Genomic DNA, 22,701 nt, shown 5'->3' on the forward strand with positions numbered 1-22,701 from the left:
TAATTTATAGGGGTTACCTTAAAATTTTCCTGTGGGACAAGGGAGGCTGGAAACATTCTCCTATGTTTATGACTTTGGAAGATGTGTCATTTAGAGCACCACCAGGTTCGACTTCACTATTCTGTCATGGCAAACAGTTATTTTTGTGGAAGGATACATACTATTCCTTAAAAAATGTAGCCTGGGGGAGATGGAAGAGTTCTTGGCTGAAACATTTGCATGAAGCACTGAGGCAGAGCAGCCAGGGAATATATTGCATGCTAATAAAGTTCCTTCTTCAGTGTGAAAAGTGCGTGCTTTGTGAGTGACAGTGGGTCTTTTTTTACCTTTTGACATTCTAACTTGACCAATAACGAGGCATCCACCAGCATGCCTTTTCAGTCCTTTCCAAAGAGCTGCCACAACTAAAGAGACTTTTCTTTTGAGAATAATCTGTGACCCAGCAAGGTTGGCTGAAATGTTTGTTTGTTTTTCTCTCTACCGCTGGTTCCTACTATTCTCTTACTCCCACATCCTATCCGAGTCTTGTTTTCAAATGCATTCTTCAGCCTCTCCTTCCCTACCTACTGCATCCTGTGTTCTGCTTTCTGACTTCCTTCTCTTTTCTTAAAGCTTTTCTTTCCAGTTCCTTTTGATTCGGGTCCCCCAGGAACAAGGAATGAAACATTAACAGTTGCTGAGTACAGAGTTGATCTGGCTCTTTCTGGGAGTGTAGAGTTCAGGTGGGGGCTCTGGAAGACATCCTTTGGGTCTGACATTGTGCCCCAGGGCCCTTGGCACCACTTCATTGCTGGGGTAGCAGAGAGGAATGTATATCTATGCTCCACCTGCTGTCATCAACAATCCAACATGTAAGATAAGAATATGGATAAAAGTTGATCTTTGCTAAGATATGGATGTTCCAGTTACTTTGAGTTAATTACCAGGCATTAATTGCTCTGCTGTTACCACCTGGATGTGTATCTCAGTTATAAAAAGGAAGCTGAGAAGCTTCAGATCTAGGGTAAGCAAAGCAAGTGGATTTGAATTATCTCGTGTCTTGATAGAGGATGTGGGAACTGTAGGTGCTGTGACAGCAGTTTGGAAAAAAATATTATTTCACAGTAACTTCAGTGTGCATACCTGTGTCTTTCTAAGTCAGACTGCTGCTTTTACAATAAGGCTCTTAGATTGGTTGGGATGCATCCCTGTGTTATCTGTACCTCTTTCAATTGAAGATCACCATCCTCATAAATCTGTGCTTAGAACGTGTGCAGGAACGTCCTATGTTGGTGTCATCAGATCCTGAATATTAATCACAGATATAAAATAGTTATATTACTCCATGTTGCATGGCTAAGGCTGGGTAATGTATGCTTTTATTATCTTTCTGAGGAGCACCTAATTTGGATATATGGCGAGTTTTTATATTGTCTATAAATGCAGATTTAGAGGCCACAGAGAAGAACATTTTCCAGATGAGGTCAGCTATAGCCAGAGGTTTCACTAGTCTGGTCCTTGTGGTTCACAACATGTACTAAATGAAATGTAGAAGAACAAACCTTTTAGCATAATAGTGACTGTGCTGTAAAATTTACCTTCCTACTAATTTCATAATTGTGATGCCCAGATGGTTATCAGTTGTGTGTTACTGTAATCATCTGTCCTGCTGGTTTGTCTGTAACCAGGATTAGTCTGTTTATGTGTGGCTGCATATAACAATTAGTTTAATATTTTACCTTATTTTACACATTTTTCTGTATGCAAGACATAAAGAGGAATTCACCTTGTAAAACAAATTTGGTATAAATGGATTTGTGAGTAGCTGTCCTGTTGAGATATTATGTACTTTTATCAACATCATCCTAACAGAAAAATCAATGTAAGGAAATTAAAACCTGATGTATTTGTTATCTGTACATGTATAAAATTTTACTGTGTTTCAGATTTCTAGATGATTTTATGTATTTTTCATTTAACTTTTGTAATTCAAAATACTTGGTTTGGGGATACAACTGTAGTAGGTAGTTATTTCTTGAAAATGAAATAGAACTAATAAATTACTTAATTATAAATGAATTAATAAAAAAGGAAACTAAAATGTGATTTTAAAAATAGAGAGATACACACAGAGGCATGTATATATACATTTTAGTCTGACACATCTCTTTTGACTTCTTTCAGGTTGAAGAAACTTCTTGAGCAGGAGAAGATCTATCAAGCTCGGAAGGAGAAGGAGCATACAAAGAGAATCAATAAACTAAGAGAAGAACTAGTCAAGCTCAAATCATTTGCACTCATGCTGGTGGATGAAAGACAAATGCATATTGAACAGCTTGGTCAACAAAGCCAGAAAATACAGGACTTAACCCAAAAACTAAAGGAAGAAGAAGAAAAGCTTAAAATTATTACTGCAAAAACAAAAGAAGATGGACAAAAACTGATGAAATTAGAGGCAGAACTTGAACACAAAACATCATCGTTTTGTCAAGAACATGAGGAGATGACTGCTAAACTGGCTAATCAAGAGTCACATAATAGACAGCTAAGGCTCAAGCTAGTGGGGTTGACTCGCAGAATAGAGGAGCTAGAAGAAACTAACAAAAATCTTCAAAAAACTGAGGAGGAACTTCAAGAATTAAGAGATAAAATAGCGAAAGGGGAATGTGGGAACTCTAGCTTAATGGCAGAAGTGGAAAACCTCCGCAAGCGCGTGCTTGAAATGGAGGGGAAAGATGAAGAGATCACAAAAACCGAATCCCAGTGCAAAGAGCTGAAAAACAAACTGCAGGAGGAAGAGCATCATAGCAAAGAGTTGAAACTTGAAGTGGAAAAACTGCAGAAAAGAATGTCAGAATTAGAGAAGCTGGAAGAGGCTTTCAGTAAAAGTAAGTCGGAATGCACTCAGCTACACTTAAACTTGGAGAGAGAAAAAAATTTGACTAAGGATTTGATAAATGAGTTGGAAGTGGTGAAGACTCGAGTGAAGGACCTTGAGACATCTGAAAGCAAATTGGAAAAGGCTGAAATAAGCTTAAAAGATGACCTTACAAAGCTGAAGTCATTTACTGTAATGTTGGTTGATGAGCGAAAAAATATGATGGAAAAAATAAAACAGGAGGAAAAAAAGGTTGAGGGCCTAAACAAGAATTTTAAAGTTGAACAAGGGAAAGTTATGGATGTAACAGAGAAATTGATAGAAGAAAGTAAGAAATTTTTGAAACTGAAATCTGAAATGGAGGAAAAAGTATCTAGTTTGACAAAGGAAAGGGATGAGTTAATTGGCAAACTGAGAAGTGAAGAAGAAAAATCATCTGAATTAAGCTGTAGAGTTGACCTGTTAAAGAAAAGAATTGATGGTATGGAGGAAGTAGAAAGAGAAATTACAAGAGGTCGAACTAGGAAAGGAGCAGAGCATGTTTGTCATGAGGACAACAAGATTAAGGAACTTACTATTGAAATCGAAAGATTGAAAAAACGTCTCAAACAACTGGAAGTGGTTGAAGGAGATTTGATGAAGACTGAAGATGAGTATGATCAGCTAGAGCAGAAATTTAGGACTGAGCAGGATAAAGCTAATTTTCTTTCTCAACAGTTGGAGGAGATGAAACTCCAGATTGCCAAAACGAAAGCAATAGAAAAAGGTGAGGTGGTGAGCCAGGAGGCAGAGCTGAGGCACAGGTTTCGTCTGGAAGAGGCCAAAAGCAGAGATTTGAAAGCAGAAGTTCAAGCACTTAAGGAAAAAATCCATGAGCTCATGAACAAAGAAGACCAGCTTTCTCAGCTCCAAGTCGATTATTCAGTTCTACAGCAAAGGTTTATGGAAGAGGAAAACAAAAACAAGAGCATGGGGCAGGAAGTTTTGAACCTGACAAGAGAGCTGGAGCTTTCTAAGCGTTACAGCCGTGCTCTGAGGCCCAGCATGAACGGGAGAAGAATGGTCGATGTTCCCCTGACGTCCACCGGCGTGCAGACAGATGCTCTCAGCAATGAAGCAGCAGAAGAAGAAACTCCAGCAGTGTTTATAAGGAAATCCTTCCAGGAGGAGAATCATATCATGAGCAATCTGCGGCAGGTGGGTCTGAAAAAACCCATGGAGCGTTCTTCAGTGCTTGAGAGATATCCTCCAGCAGCAAATGAGCTTGCTATGAGGAAATCCTGGATACCATGGATGAAAAAGAGGGAAACTGGGGCTCAGACAACTCCTGATAAAGGAGCCCGAAGCCACAGTAGTCCAGCACATCCTGGGGAGGTTGTTCTTTCACCAAAGCAGGGTCAACCTCTTCATATTCGGGTGACACCAGACCATGAGAACAGTACAGCAACTTTGGAGATAACCAGTCCATCCGCAGAGGAATTTTTTTCAAGTACCACTGTCATTCCTACTTTGGGAAATCAGAAGCCACGAATAACCATCATTCCCTCTCCCAATGTTATGCCACAAAAAGGAAAAGGCAGTGAAAGTCCCATGGGCCCAGATCGTTCCATGTCTCCAGTCACTATAACAACATTCTCCAGGGAAAAGTCCCCAGAGGGAGGGAGAGCACCCTTCGCTGACAGACCCGCATCGCCAATTCAGATCATGACGGTGTCGACATCTGCGGCGCCGGCTGAAATCTCCGTCTCTCCGCAGTCACAGGACATGACCATGGGCAGGGCTGTCTTCAAAGTCACGCCAGAAAAGCAAACCGTCCCGACTCCAATCCGCAAGTACAACGCCAATGCCAACATTATCACAACAGAGGACAACAAAATCCACATCCACTTGGGCTCCCAGTTTAAGCGTTCTCCCGGTGCCGTGCCTGACGGCGCGAGCCCTGTGATAACAGTCCGGCCGGTGAACATCGCGGCAGAGAAGGAGGTGGTGACTGGTACTGTCCTTCGATCGCCTCGGAACAACCTGTCCCCACGACCTGCAGCCAGCAAGGTGACAAGCACTATCACCATCACACCTGTTACAACATCTTCCACACGAGGAACACAATCAGTGGTAAGCAGTGTTGTCTCATGGTGTGGTCTTCATGGCAGGGAGAAGGACAGACCATAGCTCCGGTTTGAGACACCAGCAGGGAAAATGGGAGGGGTGAGGAGAAACTCTTGTCTTCCCTACATTTCTTCCAGGCTCAAGCTTAATTATAAAATCAGAATTTGCCCAATTCATGTATTTTTGTACCAGTGTTGGATGCTGGTACGCTTTTGGTATTATCTCCCAAAGCAGTTAACTTCCAGAGGAAGTCCCTTCAAAGTTATCTTCATAATGGCAACCCAGCAAAATTACAAGCGAGAAACAGAGGGACAAAGAACAATGGGTATGACAGAGCAGGAAACTGTATTTTTATTTTTGATGAGTGCAATATCTGAATTTTGAAAATACACCTCATGTTTTTTGGCTCAGCTGGCAAGTCTTTAGACTCTAATTATGCAGGCTGGCATTTCTTTGATATAATCCCTTGATCCCCATATAATTCAGTTAATATCTGCTATATTACTGAGCTCCAAAGAAATAAATAAGCAGACATGTTATCATTGCTTACAGCTCCAAGCCTCTTTAGCCAGTGAATAGTAGAGCTCTTTCTGTTTCTCTGAACTTCTGTAAGTGCTGTATTACAATAGAGCGTCCTCTGTTATATTTTTTTTTGCTTTCTCTTTGGGCTTCGGTGCTGGTAACCCAACTTCTTTTTCATAGTGAAAGACTTCTCACTTCTGTCTTTAACCATAATTGGCAGTATTTATTGATAGTCCTCCCCAAGTTTATTACTGGACATTAGTTTCTATTGCTTGAGTTGGAAATACCCTGAGAAGGAATTTAACCAGGGTATTAAACAGAAAACTAGCAGTACTGTATTAGTCCAAAAACTTAGCTAGACAGAGTCTGCAACAGATGCTTAGGGGAAGATTATTTTGAGTGGGTAAACACACAGTAATGTTTCCCTCAGTGTCTGTTCCCAGTTTTTGGCAATAGGTGGGTATTTCTTTCTGAACCAGAGCCTGTAGCCACATCTTTCTCTTTAATACACCATGGCAGAGTTTTTTTCTATTTATTCTTTTAATTGCTTTTTGAACTCATTTACACTGTTGTTTCCACAACATCAGGGGGCAGTGAATTCAATTGTGGGCTTTGGGAAAAGCTCTTTTGTTTGATACCTTTTATGCAATACCTTCATTGGTTACAGCCTTTTTCTTGTATCTTGACAAATACTGAATAGTCACCCCCTACTCATTTGTCCGTGCTGCTCGGGAGTCAGCAGAGCCCCACAACACGCCTCGTCAGCCACCTCTTCCCAAGCTGAAATGTCAAAATGTGTTTATCTTAAACTTTCACACTTCTGGAGAGAAGCTGCCATTCCCATTTAAGGCTTCTGAATTAAGAAAACTTGCATTCATCACGCAGATCTGTTTGGGATTGCACATGTGCTCACTCTCTCTTCTCACCTATATAAAGTATTGTAGATACTTTATTATACAGTGTTTCCTTACATATTAGAGGCAACTCTTCATTTTTTAAAGTCTTGAATTAATTTACAAACTCCTTTGTCTCTCAGAAGCTTGGAAAACTTTTTTTTTTAACTTTTTCTTTTAACTAAATGTCTGTCTCTACTGTGATGATGCAGTGAACCATGGCAGACAAAACTTTTTTGTTTTGTTTTGTTTTGTTTTGTTTTTTTTTTCTGGCTAAAAACTGGCTTCTTTCTTCACTTTATCCTCCCAGATTTGGAATGTAGGGAAAATAGTTCAGCCATAGGATTTACTTTATCTTATGCTTCCCTTTGTTTTTTAATGTCCCTAGTCAGCTGAAAGGCACCTTCGAACAAGCTCAAATGTGTCTTTTCCTTCCCAGCCTCTTATAAAGAAAAAAAAGTGTATTCACCATCTGTTTTGCAAATGACAACTTTACAAACACACTTCACTGCCCCTAGTCAGAAAACCCAAGCTGTGATCATTTACTCAGTAACCCTAAATGAAACCAACAGATACAGTTTTGAAGGCTTAACTTAATAAAATCGAACAAGGCAAACTGATACACAGCTGCTTTCTTAGCTCACTGGTTTTAGTTTTTGTCTTAACTCTCCTCACACAAGATGCTTTGTACAATGTATTAATGCCTTTTTTATGGCAGCCTATGGATTTGGATGGTTCCCATAGAAACAGAAAAAATGGTGTTTAGTCCTCCTTAGCTTGATTAGAGTCAAACTCACTCCCAGGAAAATACTTGGACTATCCTAGCAGACCTAGGGTATGATTTTTTTTTATTGCAAATGGACCACAGAGACCAGAGGGTATGGAAACCAAAATGAGCCTGCTTGTTAGTTTTCCCTTAGCACATTGGCCCAAATTTCTGTTCCCAGGACAGTTCATGTAGTTTGCAGAAAAAATTCCACAGAATAAACCCAAGTATTCTTTGTGAAAACCCCCAAAAACAGTGGTGCCTACATCCTGTTTGATTTAGGCTTTCGTTTGGTTATAGGATTGCTGGTGAATGTGGATCTTCTTTGGCTACCATGATGGGTGTCAGTCCTATAATCACTTAATCCCTGTGCTCCCCACCTTCTACAAGCCTGGCATTGAGTGCCAGCTGTTTATGCTGCCAGGGTACACAGTGACTGCAGTGCCATGCAAATCTGCAGGGAGCAGAGGGAATCCCGGCTGCAGCAGAGCCAGCACGATGGCACAGCACCAACCATGCAGGGCATCCTGTGACCATGGCAGGAGGGCCCAGCTGAGAAGCTGCTGGGTGCCAGAGTGAAGGGGACAAGTGTCTGTGCAGCTGTAAGGCCACTTGCAATTGGACAACGTTTAGTTTGAGACCAGCATCTAAATGTAGCTCTGTGTAGGTGTCCCATGTGTGCTCTAGCTGCCCTGAAGGGGCAGGGAGCAGCTCGCCTGCCTGTGCAGAGGTGTTGTGGTGCTGGCTGTGTGCCTGTGGCAACTGAGAAGTGCTGGCAAGTGTGTGCCTGTGTGAAGCTGGGAGGGATGACTGACCCGTCCCTTTCTGCAGTGGCAGCTGATGGGACACCTCAGATGGCACAAGATGGCTCAGTGTGGGCAGCTGAGTCAGTCTGTAATCTGTGTGCTCCCCATGGCAGCACTGAGGCCTGTGTGCTGCCTGTGGTGGCTGGGGGGTGATCCAGCTGAGACAGGGCTAGCTTCTGTGTGAGCTGAATTGCCCACTGGCTCTGCTGACTATATTGCCTAGATCTTAAGTCCCACCCTTTCAGGATAAAGTTACCTAAACATACTTTATTTAGTGCCATTTTCAGTGCTGTCAAGTAGTCTACCTTCCTTCCAGCTGCTTTATCAGAAGTTTTATGTCTCCTTGGGTCATCTGTGTTGTCTACCAGCCCTGCGTACATTGCTTGAGTAGCCCAGGGCATATCAAATTGCTCATGGTGTCTGTTGGTCACTGAACTGAACCATTTCTGTCCAGAGCAAGCTGGGGCCTGATCAGGTTGAGAACAAATGCTGAAAAAGCACTTTTTTTACTTAAAATATTCCAGAAACCAGTGTGTGCATGAAGGCATTCTCTTTGCGTGGCAATAAAATGCACCAAGCAGGATCTGCTACAAACTACTCAAACATGCTGTGTGTTCTGTATGGTCAGTTTGCTTTTTTCCTTTAATGGGACTGCCCAACCTTACTGCAGCTTTACAGGTTAATACACCCGTGTCTGCAGTGAGAGCTGATTATGGCTGCACCATAGCAGCTGCATGTGTTCATCTCAGTCTCAGTAATGTCTTGTGTAACCTCATTGGGTGCCTGTTCCAGCACCATGTCTTGCCTTGCCTTGCTCAGATCCAGCTCGCATCATCCAGTGTCCCATGGGGCTGCATCTCAGGCACTCCATTCCAGCTGTGTAAGGGTTAGTTTCTGGTTAGAGCCACAGTCCTGGGCCAACCAGAAGACAGCAGCCTACAGAGAAACAGCTGGAAGGAATGGCTTTGAGTTCTTGGAAGAAATGATGGAGAGACAGGCAGTCGTGTGGGCTGGATGTGTCTCTCTCTGCTCGCTGCCCCTTCCTGCGCCCAAGGGGACAGCCGGCTGGGGAGGCACCTTTGTGCCATCTCACTTGGCAAACACAAAATACTTTTGCGGCTGCCTGGGAAGCAGGCATTAGCTTCCATGCAATCAACACTTTAGTATGCTGGAATGAAGGCAACTAAGAAATTTAAAGCAAGTTAGAGTCCTTTTCAAAGTGCTTTTGAGTGATTTAGGCTTGAAATGAGTAACTTGAAAGCGCCCAAATCCTTAGTTAATAATTTACATGTGAATAAAGCTGAAGAAATGCCTGAGATTCCAGCTACTCCATTTGATTGCCTCATGTTTACTCACTGTGGGACTCTTTCAGGGAGTACAAGATGTTTGTCATTTGGGTTCCCTGGGATGTTGACATATTTTCCAAGGCTGATGGAATGCATTTGCATGTTTTGCCCTACAGAATTGTATGGGCCTAACTTGTTTTGACATCTACATGTGAGTTCCATATTAGCCTTTAGACTGCTATTGTAAATGTTGCTTTTAGTTATTGAAAATGGCTTCCTTCCTGTCAGACAGACAGCATTCAAGTTTTCCAATTGTGATTTTTTTTGCGTGTACACATGGGGTTTTGAACTGTTCTTAGAAGATTAAGGAATGGTTTTCCTTTGCATGCTCAGGATGCAGACAGAAAGCTCTGATGCCACTGGCTGAAAAGCACTTGTAGAGCATTTTTAAGTAAATGTATAAATGCATGTTGCAGCTGACATGGGCCCCCAGTCCAGTCTATTTCAGCAGTTAAGTTTTACTTTGCTTATATGTCATAAGTTGCAGAGTTTAGTCATTTAGCAGGTGGGTCTAGCTAGGATTACAGGATTTTAGGAGACTTGTTCTCTTTTGTGAGATCAAAGTCTTAATCCATAATCTGAACAGAAATGTCAGTCACATATGAAATTCAACCGAGACACTGAAGTTGTCACCATTAACGTTTGTGTCTGTATTGCACACTGCAGGAGATAAAGCCCATTTTCCTTCCAGAATTGTCATGTTTATAAGTATTTTCTTTAAGTCATGGTTTATATGGGGTAGCTCCATATTTGATCTTGAAGAGTACGTGCATCATTATCTGGCCAAAGCGATGGGATAGCTCTGGCCTGGTCTCCAGCTGGGGCTCCAGAAGGACATGGGAGCTGTGTTGGGTCTGCCAGCCCCAAGCCACCCACGCCAACCACTTAGGCTGTTCTTTTTTTTTTTAATTCTGAAGTACTCAAGCTTGAGGATAAGTGTGCTTGCTCAGCTGTTGTCCAGGGCAGAAGACTGGCAGAGATAGTAAAATGACCACACTGCCTTGAGGTATCCTTGGAAATCTGGGTTAGCAGCTTCACCCTTACCAGAGTTTCTCAAGTTGTGATTTGTGCTTGGACTGGGAGAGCCCTTTCTCACATCCCTCCTGCCACAGCCACAGGAAAAGGAAATCCAGATCTTTTCTCTTTCTCTCCCAACCCTCTGCTCTTCCCAGTGCAGAAATAAATGGCCCCAGCCATGAGCTCAGCATACTTTGGGAAGTAAAATTCAATCTTATTTACAATGCTGAGTGATCATGCCCCAGCTCCTAAAATTTGGCAGTTACCCTGGGTTCATTAGCCTCACCTGACTATGCTGTTCTGAGGACCTGTACAAGTGTCTATACAAGATGCTAATATTTTACCTGTCCTGACAGCCAGGCCAATGTTGTAGCAGCCTCTAAGGCCATCTTGCACTTTATCATGCTGTAGAATGGGAGATTTGCACAAATTCCCATTCTTGTGACATCTTGATTCAAAACACTGCACCTCACCTCTGGGAAACTTGTTTGATTGCAGCTGTGCCTTTGGCCCTACTCTAGCAGTATGTGCCACAGCCAGATTCCAAGTGTGAATATTACTTTGCTAATAGGTGTGATTTGGGATATTGTTGTTTGAGAGGTAAATGAGGAACCAAAGCAAAGTATAAGATGGGCATGTATGAGGAAAAGTCCTTAATTCACTGCATTTTTCTCTGTTTTGCAGACAGGACAGGATGGGTCATCCCCGAGACCTACACCCACCCGCATTCCTGTGTCAAAAGGTATGAAAGCAGGAAAGCCAGTAGTGGCAGCCCCAGGAGCAGGAAATGTGACAAAATTCGAGCCTCGTGCTGAGACTCAATCTATGAAAATAGAACTGAAGAAATCTTCAGCCAGCAGCTCTGCCTCCCTGGGCGGGGGCCAGGGCTGATGGCGGTGGCTCAGGGGGTACGTTCTGCAGGTTTTACTGCTGCCATGGAGTCGGCTCCCCTGTCTGTGTAGCTGTTCACGTTTGCCTGTGCTAACAAAGTCCTGCAGCTATCACTTAACAACAAACTAATAAGTGTGTGCACTGACTACTTAACAAAATCCTTTTGTTTGTCAAGTTAAAAAAAAAAAAAAAAGCTGTCAAAAAGGCAATTAAGGTTTCCAGTCTAGGAAGTGAGAATGGGTAACTGAAATAAGTTATTAATCTGTATCAGGAATTCTTAATGATAGACTTGGTCACTTTTTAGTAGATCAAAGGAGGTGTGGTCACTTTCACTAGATTGTTTCCCGCCTTAACAGATCACTTTCCACCTTTGCTGCTGCATGCTCTACTTTCCTTCCTGCCTTGATCACATTATTGCAATGCCACGTGGCCTAGGGAAGCAATGCCAGAAGACTTGCCATGTGCATTGAGGTCCTGTTTTAATGAAAGCCAGTACCTCATGTGTGGGAGGGGAGGAGAGGAAGGATGGGCACCATGTGACCATGTGGCCTCCTCTCTATGAGCCTCCCATGAAAATCACCATTTCTCAGCAGTGAGCTGCTTTCTCAAGATAGTTACTAAATTCAGGGGCATAGGGATGTTGCACAAAGTTTGGCAGCAATTTAATTCTTCCAGAGAGAGTCAACACTTGTAAACAAAACTTAGAAGCAGGTCCCTGACTTAGACACACTGGAATACTTCTCGCTCAGGGCTCAGATGAAGGCTTGTGAGCCAGAAGGTGCTTAGTCTTCAGCAAAAGCTTGAGAAACACTATCTGGCAAAAATCAATACAATTCATTTGTGCCCGCTCCAAAGACCACTAATGGCTATGAAGCACCTCATTCCATTGACCTGACTGGGTTTTCAGTTTGCCTGGTTGGGTCTTGGGTCTTACATTTAAACCTCACTTGCCAAGCATCATTATGTGTTATAGGGTAAGTCAGCACAGCCTGCTGATGGCAGGAATTGCTATCTAAAGGCACAGCTCAGGTACACAATGAAAGAGAGAGGGTTTGGTAAGGAAATTACTCTCAGTTTTCAGTTGTTTAAAATATTTTGTCATAAAATGAAGACTACCTTACAATACCATGGTGATTCATCATTTTTCCTTCCCTCTTTGTGATTTCCTCATCTGTATGTTTGCATTTTTCAAGCATGTTTTAAGGAATTTTTCCAGCATGGAAATAGTATGGATGCTGATGATTGTTATGATTGTTTATTTGATAACAGTAGAGTTATTAAAGCACATTTCCATTAAGCAATCACTTTTCACAGAAGAAAGTCACAACCAAAAGAAATTAAGCTGAGAAGACCAATAAATAATGGGTTTAAAGATGTATAATGCTTCACTCACCTCAGCAAGCTGTGAAGGGCCCAGTGGTTAAAACAGAAAGCAAGGTGGGAAGACCACCAATAAATTATAAATAAAAATCACAGAAAGGAAAATGCATTGAAATATGAAATTTAGTCTGGGAGAAGATACTTGATGGAAGAACTCTGTCACCAAAGGTCAACAAAATTCTATTCAATCCAAGCATGTTTGGTTTTCCATCTGCTTTGCATTGCTCTCCAGTTTCACATCCAGATATGACAATTATCCCGTTGTAAAGCTGGCATTTTATTATTCACATGAAGGGCATTTTTAATTTGCCACATTAAAAAAAGTAGGTTTTGTTGTTTTACATGTGTAGCACCTAAAATGCCTGTTAATTTTCAGGTTCTAGGTCCTATGACATCCAAAAATCAGATTAGTATTAGTAGCATTTTTTCATAACTCCTATTCCCAGTACTTCAGATAAAACTTGGAAAGTGGAATTAGCTAGCAATGTGAGTTAATATGTCAGAAATACATCAGATCCTCTCAAGGAATTCTTATCACTTAAAAGCCTCAGTATGTCAATAAATCATTGCTGAAATCTTACTGTTCTTTTTGTAACACAGACTTTTTAACAGATATTTAAAGGAAAAAAAGGGTTTTTTTCTGGATATTCACTCTAAATACTGTTACTGAAGGAAGTTGTCAAAACAGAAGGTCAAAAAAGTCAAATAATATTGCAAACATGATCCCCAAGCTAATGTAGCTTGATACAGCTGCCTTAAGCCTTCTTTGCGTCAAAGAAACAGTCCCTTAGTTAACTGTTGCCATATTCAATGTTCTGTGTGTGCCTGTGGTTGAAAATTTTGGTTTTGTTTGAGGTCTAAGAAACTAATTCACCTGAAGAAACAAGCCAGCCTCACAGTACCTGAAACCTAGGGCACACAAACTGGCACAGCTAGAGCCAGAATTGCAGGCATAGGCTGGGAGTTGCTCCTGTAGAGTCAGGAGGATTTGATGAGACAGACTTCAGAAATTCCAGAGAGGTCAGATTTAGGATCCTGTTATTTTCCCCAGGGGCTGCACAACAAAAATGGACTTTTGCTCTGCAGCAGAAGTCTAAAGAGTTGGAATTGGGCAGCTGGTTAAACTGTTAGCTAAAGCCAGGTATTTTGTTATCCTCAGAACTTTTGACATCTGTTTTAATTGACCTAATATTCTTGTTTCCTGAAGGTAGAAGAAGGGTAAGATGAAGAGAAAAGAAAAGCCTAACTATTTGTATCACACTGAAATTTCCTCTGAATCTGAAGACAGTTATGTTTAGTGACTACATTAAGATACTCCATTCAGTAGGTCAGCTCCAAAAGGCAATTTAAACAACCAAATCTAAAAACAATGCCTAAGCCCAAGAGGCATCCCGAAGATCTTCCTGATGTTCTTCCACAGACCTTATCTAGTCAGTGTTTCTGTTATGACTTAAATGTAGCACTGCAGCTGCTGTACCTCACTGAGATCCATAATGCAGGTATTCTTGTTTCCTCCAAGGCTTTTAAGTCAAGCCAGGACTTCATGGTCACTTAAAGTCAGGATATAACTCCACACTGGACTGAAAAGCTGTAGTCCTGTTTTTGTCACCTCCAGCCAAGAAATTGCTCACTGACTATGTGGTTGTCCTTTGAGCTGGCACAAGTGTTTGAATTTAACTGGGGAACTGATCTGAATTAAAAGGAATCTGGCAAAAAAACGTAATGGCTGGCTTTAACATAACTTAGTGCCAGGCTCACAGGCCCAAAAAAGAAAGAAGGAGGACACAGGAAATCAGTTGGTGTTTTAAAATGACTGTAGGATCATGAATGCCTTCTAGTAGATCAAATACCACACAAACGCAGGGGTAGTGCTGCTTATTTTCAAAAGCTTTTGATTGAAACCTTTTTTCAAAGGTAGGAGACAGTATCTGAGGAGACTCAAACCCACATCAGCTGCAGGCAGGTTCACTAGTGGCACTGACAGCTGAGGAGGAAGGAAGAAGGTGGCATTCTCATTCCCTCCTGGAAAGGCTGAGCCGTTCTGCATGGAATGCTTCAGTATTCACTGAGCAGAAACAAGGGAGTGGTTGAGGGGTCAGGATATTGAACTAGGAGGGAGCCCTCCCCAGATCTGTGTCCCTGTTCCAAAGGCTGCCTTTGAGCCTGGCCCTGTTGAAAAGGAGGCTTATAAGATGAAGTGTCTGTGTTCATCCATCCTTCCATCTCTCCTTCCCTAATGAATAACACTGAACAACCAACCAATTTCATGCAAACCTGACAGAGCGATAGGGATCTCCAGAATAAGAAGTTTTTCCAGTTTAATGAAAAGGACAGCAGAGAAGAGGAGCAAGACCTTAGCAGTGCCTCACTGTGTGGAAGAGTAGGGCATGAGCTCACCTTCATACAGCATCAAAGAATAAACACAAGAGTGATGTCATAAATGCCACAAGGACAAGCTTTGTTCAGACCTCAGATTTTACTAGGCACCAAAGAATCAATCTCTGACACATCAATCCAAAGGATAATATTAGGGCTTTATTTACAGGGCTTTCATGTATTCTGCATTACTGGATTATAATGCATAATAAACTAAGCCTTCCTAAATGATCATTTGGAATCACTCATCCTTATGCTTTCTCTCTCTTAACTTTTTTCTGTCATTTTGTTTGGGTTTTTTGTAATGAAGTGGAACAATTTCAGTAGCAAAATAATGCACTCAGAATCATAACGATAGTTGCAATGCTTTGTCAGGAACTAAGATGACGGAGTAATCTTTGTACTTTTAGTCATAATCAGTGTCAGCTGGAGAGAAGCCCTGTTTTGGCTGATGACACGGCCATATAAGCAGTTGTGATAACTCAAGCCCAGCAGTAGCAATACATGGCTTAGCACCAGCAGTAAGGTGGAGAGGGGGAAGAGCAGGGAAAACGTCAGCCCATTCATGAGCAGCACACATGGACTGAGAAGGTGCACCCTCACTTCTCCAGATGATCTCTCTGATTTTAAGTTTAGTTCCTAGCAAGTTTTCTGCTGTGTTCCCTGAGTTAGATCCCATCCCACCAGACTTACTGCTACATAGGGGTATTGCTAATGTAGTCATTAGTAGATCAATACAGTTGAGTAAGTGTGACTGAAAAAGGAGCACACAGCTTCAACTGTAATGCCTAGAGGGATTTCTCTCAGAATAGTAAACATCCTAAGCAAATGGTAGAAGAAAAATCGAGATCTTGATTTACTTTGCTCACCTTTTTTTCCTTTTGGGACACCTGTTAGTGTGATTTTTCAGGAACCAAACACTTTGTGACTCTTTGTAATATGCCCATGGAGAACACGTCACTGTATTTAAACCTCAAACCACTTAAAGCACATAGTAATTACCACCATGGGAGTAATCTCTAAAGCCACATTAATATGTTGATCCAAGCCAACAGGATGCCAAGTGATATGTCACTGCTTGAAATATGCCATGCAGAATACATGAATACATTCAGTAATTCTAATCAGATGTGGAAGAGCATAGAGTAAGCTACTGTCCCTCTGGGTTTCAGGTACTTGGCATAAACTGCAACAGTCAGGACAGTTTTCAGACCAATTATATGTTCCCATCACACATCAGTGGCCAATTTCATTGAGTTGCTTTGAAACACAGTTTGCTGGCAGGAATTTTTGTGAGCTCATCTTTTGAACTTGCTTTCATTTAGGGGAATGGTTTTCTCCCCTGTGTCAGTGTGAGTTACCCTCTTTTCTCCTTATTTTGCTTGAGCTCTCTTGGGCAAAATTATATGCAGTATTTCTCATTATAGATATTAACTTCACTTTGAATCTTGCTCCCTACACATTGCTCTTACCTTGGCTTTTTTTCCTTAAAATGAAACCAGGGTTAACTACTGTCAGGTGCAGAGCTATCAGCTCTTGGGTATGAAACACTCAGGTGTGAATGGTTCTCTAAACAAAAAAACCCTCTCCTTGGGCTTTTAAAAACAGAAATACTAATGTATGGTTCTCTTCTGTTACTTGGGTATGCATTGTCTGTGGTACATTCATTTTTGTATTATCTGGTGATACTTGTATATATTGTAAGGAGAAATTAAACTTTATATGTTGAAATGTCACTTGATGTGCTTCATTATATGAACTGGTATCCTGATGTGTTTCCTCAAGAAGTTCTGCTTTACATCAGGAGGACTGAAAGCAGAATTAACTGTATTACATTAAATTCATTTTCTTTTTCTGTCATAAAAATAAATTGTTTTGTTTAAGTGAATACTTAGCTCCTTGAAATATTCCCATCTAGAATCCTAGAAAAATTTATTTAATCATATCCTTCAAATATAATCATATTCCTACACAGGGTGGCCCAAAAGCAGTCTGACAAAATCTGCCTTACTGTAATTTTAGCTTGACAAATCTGCCTTACTGTAATTTTAGCTTAGTAACTGTTCAGACATCTCTTTTGGTAACTACACGTGTGTGTGTGTACATAATTTATATATATATATATTTATATATATATACATACAAATCAGTATGTAAGGATTTAAAATAGAAACAACTGAGACAAACTTAGAGTGTGTTCTCTAGACGTGTAAAAAATGAATGAATGAAAGATAACTATTAGTGGAAATTATTTGAGGTTTTAAAAAGTTATTTTTTCTCCTACTTTGTCTGCACAATTACTCTTTGGGTCTGTAGGAGAAAGGTGTCTGATTCGGACACTGACTGTAGTTTTGCTGTTTATTCAGTGACAGAGCCTTAACAAGGAGCGTGATATTTTTCTGCTGCGCATTTTTTAGAATTTTGTTTCTTATTAAATGTACACAGTGAATATTAAAAAAAAATCTTAAAAAAAATTTTAATATTTAGAAAATAATTTGCAAATGTAGCTTTTAACATCATATTCCACAGGAGCTTCAAGTTAGCACAGTTAGAACAGTAAGGTAAAATCTTGCAATAGTTTGTGGTTCTTTCACATTCACTGCTCAAATATGGTGGAGCTGGTATACATTTCTTGTTGAAAATATTTCGTTATTGATAAATTTTATGGAAAATAAATACTTTCAATTCGGGAAATTCTATTATTTCATTTGCCTTAAGGTATTTTATTGGACGTTGCCTCATCCTTGCTCTTACTTCACCACGTATGAAAAGCAGCACTGGGATCTGCCATCTAGTGGCAAAATTCTGGCAGTAAGAGTGCATGGAAAATATTTTCATTTTTCTTTCTTCCTAGAATGTAATTTCATTAAACACCTTGCAACTATTAGTTAGGAGCAGATAAAGGCAGAAGCCAACAAAATTGCAAACTTTATATATATTTATATAAAAGTTTTATATATATATATATATATATATATATATATATATATATATATATATATATATATAAAAGGCAAAAATTATATCAATAGTGTCATTTCTTGGGTCCTGTAAATTTTGAAAAATCTTCATACTATTAAGAAAGGAAGGTAACAAAATTAATTTCAATTAGGATGAATATTTCTGAAAATGTGTATGCTTTAATTAGTATTGGTACAGTTACATTATTTGAAATTCATAAAAGACACTTTTTCAGAGAAAAATATTAGTTGACAGTTAAATTCTTATATTAAAAAGGTTGCCTGTAAGAGCTGCATATATAGGTAGAAGAACAGAAGACCAGGCCATTAGTACTTCAGCAGATTAATCAGGGTCAGGGACCTCTGGTACTACACACAGGGCAAACCCAGCATTTTAAAGAAAATGCCAACACCCAGTTTTGCAAGCTGTGGCTGAAATTTATCCCCATTAAAGTCAGTAGCAAAATTCAAGAAGATTTGCTGAATAAACACAGCATAGGTTGATAAACCAAGTTTAAATTTAAAAAAATGAGAAATTACCCCATACCTCTTCCTCATCCCTATTTATGAATTGCCACCAGATTTATGATGAAGTTGCTTAGACACTATACTAGACACCCAACTCCAAGTCTTTCTTTACCTAGTTTGGATGTGGAACTGGAACTTTGGTGTCCCTCTGCTTTAATCCATTCAACTGTATTACTCCTTTTTCCCTATGGACAACCAAATGATGGTCTTGACATTGAAGTGGAAGCCAAGGCCCTCTGAGCCCTCGACAGGTACTAATTTAGTTTCCCTTCCTAGCATTAGCCAGGACAGTTTTGTCAAGCAGTGATGTGAGAGTATGTTTGTGACACTTTTTAGAAAAATGCCTTGCACTGCCACTGTAATTGTTCTTCTTTAAAGTAAGCTGGGATGCGTTTGTAGTTCCATAAACCCGAATGTTTTGCTCTCTTTTCTTTTAGAGAGTGTCATCATTCACCAGTCACGCGTGAACTCTAGATGAGTTACCGCCCTAGAGCTCTCTGTGTGCACTGCCCTCCATGCCTGTGGATGGATCACTGGAGAAGCTCTCTGCCATCAACACCAGGGTCACTTTTGCTACTGATTACTTATGGAAGTGTTAGTGCTTCCATTAGGTTTTATATATATTTTTTTTTTCTTGGTAGAGCTTTAAAAACCAATGGCCTTGCTGGTATTTTAAAAGTATCTAAGCAGAGAGAGAGCAGCAGTCTTTCTGCCAGCTGAATTTCACTCTCAATTGCAAAGCCTAAGGCACGTGCTTGATTTTGTTTGATATTTGCCATATAATTTATTTTTATAATACACTTTGTAAAGTAGCTGTGCCAAAGTTGCAATTCCTGTTGCTTATGACACATTTATTTGTAGAATACACTGTCAAATTTGCAATTTGATATTTTGTAATAGTATGTGAAGAAAGAAAAATGTAACTTCAGCAATGTTTTCTGTTTAAATGGAAAAGTATTCAGTATATTTTTTTTTGCCACCATGAGATTCTGTGAGACTAAATACTCTGAAGACTGCTGTATGGAATTTGTTGCAGAATATTTCTTACACTGTGTGATGGTTTGGCATAAAATTAAGTATTAAAGTCCAATGCCTTGAAATACAACCAAATTTACTCATTTTAAACTATGTAAGTCAGTTTTTAAAGCTGTGATTTTTTTTCTATATAAAGTATGTTTTTACTTCTGCCTGTACCAAAAAAGTTGATTTTCATTACACTGTAACTAATAAATTTTCACAACTATGCAAATGTAATCAGGTGTTTGCATTTAAACTCCAGTTTCTTAAGGCTGGCATTGCTCATCCATGTATTTGTTTATGGGAACAGAATATGGGTTTGGAAGTTCCTTTTTTTGACTGGTGTCTCATACAGTGTCACAGTGATGTACAGGGTGAAACTGATTCATAGAATCATAGAATGGTTTGGGTTGTTAGGCCCTTAAGGATTGTGTAGTTCCAGTCCCCCTGCCATGGGCCGGGATGCCTTCCACTAGATCAGGTTTCTCAAAGCCCCATCCAACCTGGCCTTGAACATTTCCAGGAAAGCTGTTCAGCAGCTTCCCTGGGCATTTTGTTCCAGTGTCTCACCACCCTCAAAGTGAAAAACTTCTTCCTAGCATCTAATCTAAACCTACTGTCTTTCAGTTTGAAACCATTCCTCCTTGTCCTGTCACTACATGCCCATGCAAATCTCTCCATCTGTCTTGTAGGCTCAGAAGTTAAGATACAGAGATGGATCAATCACCAAGCTCTTAATGACTGAACTGTTTCTAACCTTGTGCTTTCACAGCACAGGCAGAGATGGAACTGTCAGAATCTTTAGTCCTGGACTAGCACCTGGACTAGACACCAGGCACTCTTGACATGCTGAGGGGCCCCTTTTACACTGGTGGCTGTAGCTTCTCAAACAGCATCCAGAGAGTTCTGTGGCAGCTATACTTAGGATGATTTTTTGAAAGGATGATAAATAAAGCTACACCCAATCCAGGCAGAGTCTTTTTTTCTTCTATATTTCATAGCCAATGATTTTTTAATCTAAGTCACTGGCACATACCTAAAATACTGCAGATTTTTAACTGCAGAAGCTACTGGGAGAAATTAATTTTTGGAAAGGAAAAGAGTGTTGCTTGCAGGAGATGTGCTGTGAGATGCCAGAAAGACTGCATTAATGCAGCATCCCACTGGGATGGTTAGGTTGGTCCATCTTTGAAGCTGGAATATCACATTGCTGTGTAGTCAATTTTGTCTTCATGGGAGCCACGGGAGCTGTTTTTCCTTTTACATATGAGTTCTGCAGCAAATGCTGACACTCTAGAGAAGCAGGATATTCTGGCACCTGTATGAACTTTTGTGGAGCTGATCTCCATTGTGAAGATTTCACTATTACAGCCATACTGAGGAATCAAAATTAAGTGCTGCTTATCCTGGCAGAAGAGTAATTTCATTGGTATAGCTTATACTTAGTTGGTACACCATGTTTTGTAAGGAGTGGGTTTTTTTTTGTACAACAGACAATATATGCCAATAACATAGCTGTGTCTGTAGATCATATTTTAGTGCAAGCTGAGAAAAATTCCAGCTTTTAGAGAGCAATACAGCTGAGGTGAATAAAGTTTAGTGTGTGCCACATTTCAGTTTACTGCGCAGCAGAATGAACATTGTAGTGACCCAGATCTTCTATCTTCAAAACATTACTTGGGAATTGAAACCTATCCATGTTAAGATCTACACTAAGCTCAGCTGGACTGAAATTCCTGCCTATTTGAAAGTGATGGTGACATGCCTGAAATAAACTTCAGCTTTTAAATATGAGTAGGACGCAAGTAAAATGGTATTCCAAAATTGAGTCTAGATTTAAAAGGTCCCAGTCAAAGTAGGAAATATTTTTCCTTGTCTAAATTTTAATATAAAGCAAATTCATTATGAGTGTGAGTTTATGATTAATAAACAAATACATAAATTTTTACGGTTTTGCACTTAGATTAAGTTTTTAAGCTTCCTAAAATAAAGCTTTGTTTAAAACATACATACAATCATGGTGTGTTGAAATAATTTGGATTTTAAAATATTTTTTATGAACTGCAACACTTTGGAGTAGGAGACGGTGATTTCATCTTGCATTTATGTTCCTAGTCAGTTTTTTTACATCACCTAACTTGAATATGAATCTAAGATAAAGATGTAAAAAAAGTGCATTAACCACATAATTAGTCTATATTTTGGGGACACTCAGGAAGAAATCTATTAATATAGACTAACAGTGTGATTAATTTCTACAAGTACTGTAATTTTAAAGGAGGTAATTGGGGAGAACTTTCACACTAAGCTAATGTGAAATATAGATGCTATATATATATATATATATATATGTATATATGCTATAGACATCAGAAACTGTTAAGCAATAGAAAACCAGCAAAAGATCTACTTTTCCCTTAGAGATCTCTTACTGTCTAAAGAGGACTGAAAGACCTGTGAAGTATAATTATAGTGATAAAATATAGTTTCAATCCATGAAAAAATCTCAAATACTTAGATTTCTCTTGTTGTGAAACATAATTAAACAAATTTATCATGCCCTTTCTTGCCAGTCCTCTCACACCTGAGAGCATCAGGTCCCAGCTTCCCATTATTGCCCCTTGATTATCCTGCTGCCAGGGAAATTTCTTACCATCTCTCACCACAGGTTTCAAGCAGTCTTGTTCCCTTGGGATCCCAGGCTGCATCTCTCTGGATTCTCTGTGATGCTGTGGGAATAAAATTACTACAGCTCAAGGTAATAATTGCAAACCGAAGACAATAAAGGAAAGGGTGGTACTAGAGACAATGGGCTTATTTAGAGGGAATGACAGCAAAAGTTGGGGTCCACAAGGTACTGGAAAAGATAAATTAGGAATGAAATTTAGTTTTAGCACAGATGCCACAAGGAATATTATTAACTTTTGTACCCTATATAATTATTTAGGCACAGAATAAGTACTTATATTTTAGACATTTTTATATATATCCGGATTTCCTATGCTATGTCAAGGAGGCCTTTGGTGCCTCCAGAGCAAAATACATTTGCACAAGTCAGGTGCTCCCCCCAGTGGTCTTGGCTGATGCTCTCGGTGCTCCAGAGAACTTAAAGGCATTTATTTTACATAAACTGTTCCATAGCCAGCTAAAAAGTCTGCAGATTGAACTACATTATAAAGTTATTTAATTAAATAGTTCCACTTACTTTTTTCCTTGAAATCAAGTAAATACATGAA

At 39.9% G+C, this 22,701-nt stretch overlaps 1 protein-coding gene across 3 annotated transcripts in view; it reads left to right on the forward strand.

Annotated features, from left to right (window-relative positions):
• FILIP1 (filamin A interacting protein 1) overlaps positions 1-19,638 on the forward strand; it is a 101,755-nt gene extending 82,117 nt beyond the window's left edge. For 2 of the 3 annotated variants that reach the window (XM_058021185.1, XM_058021187.1), the window contains 2 exons: positions 2,164-4,969; positions 10,998-11,204. In XM_058021185.1, coding sequence (XP_057877168.1) covers positions 2,164-4,969; positions 10,998-11,204 — 3,013 coding nt within the window. Of the gene's footprint in view, positions 1-2,163; positions 4,970-10,997; positions 11,205-18,885 lie in introns of those variants that run through there. The other variant, XM_058021186.1, reaches the window with a different exon arrangement.
• The last annotated feature ends 3,063 nt before the right edge of the window (positions 19,639-22,701 follow it).

This window comes from Melospiza georgiana, chromosome 3 (assembly GCF_028018845.1).
Source record: "Melospiza georgiana isolate bMelGeo1 chromosome 3, bMelGeo1.pri, whole genome shotgun sequence".
In the NCBI taxonomy this organism is placed as follows: Eukaryota; Metazoa; Chordata; class Aves; order Passeriformes; family Passerellidae; genus Melospiza; species Melospiza georgiana.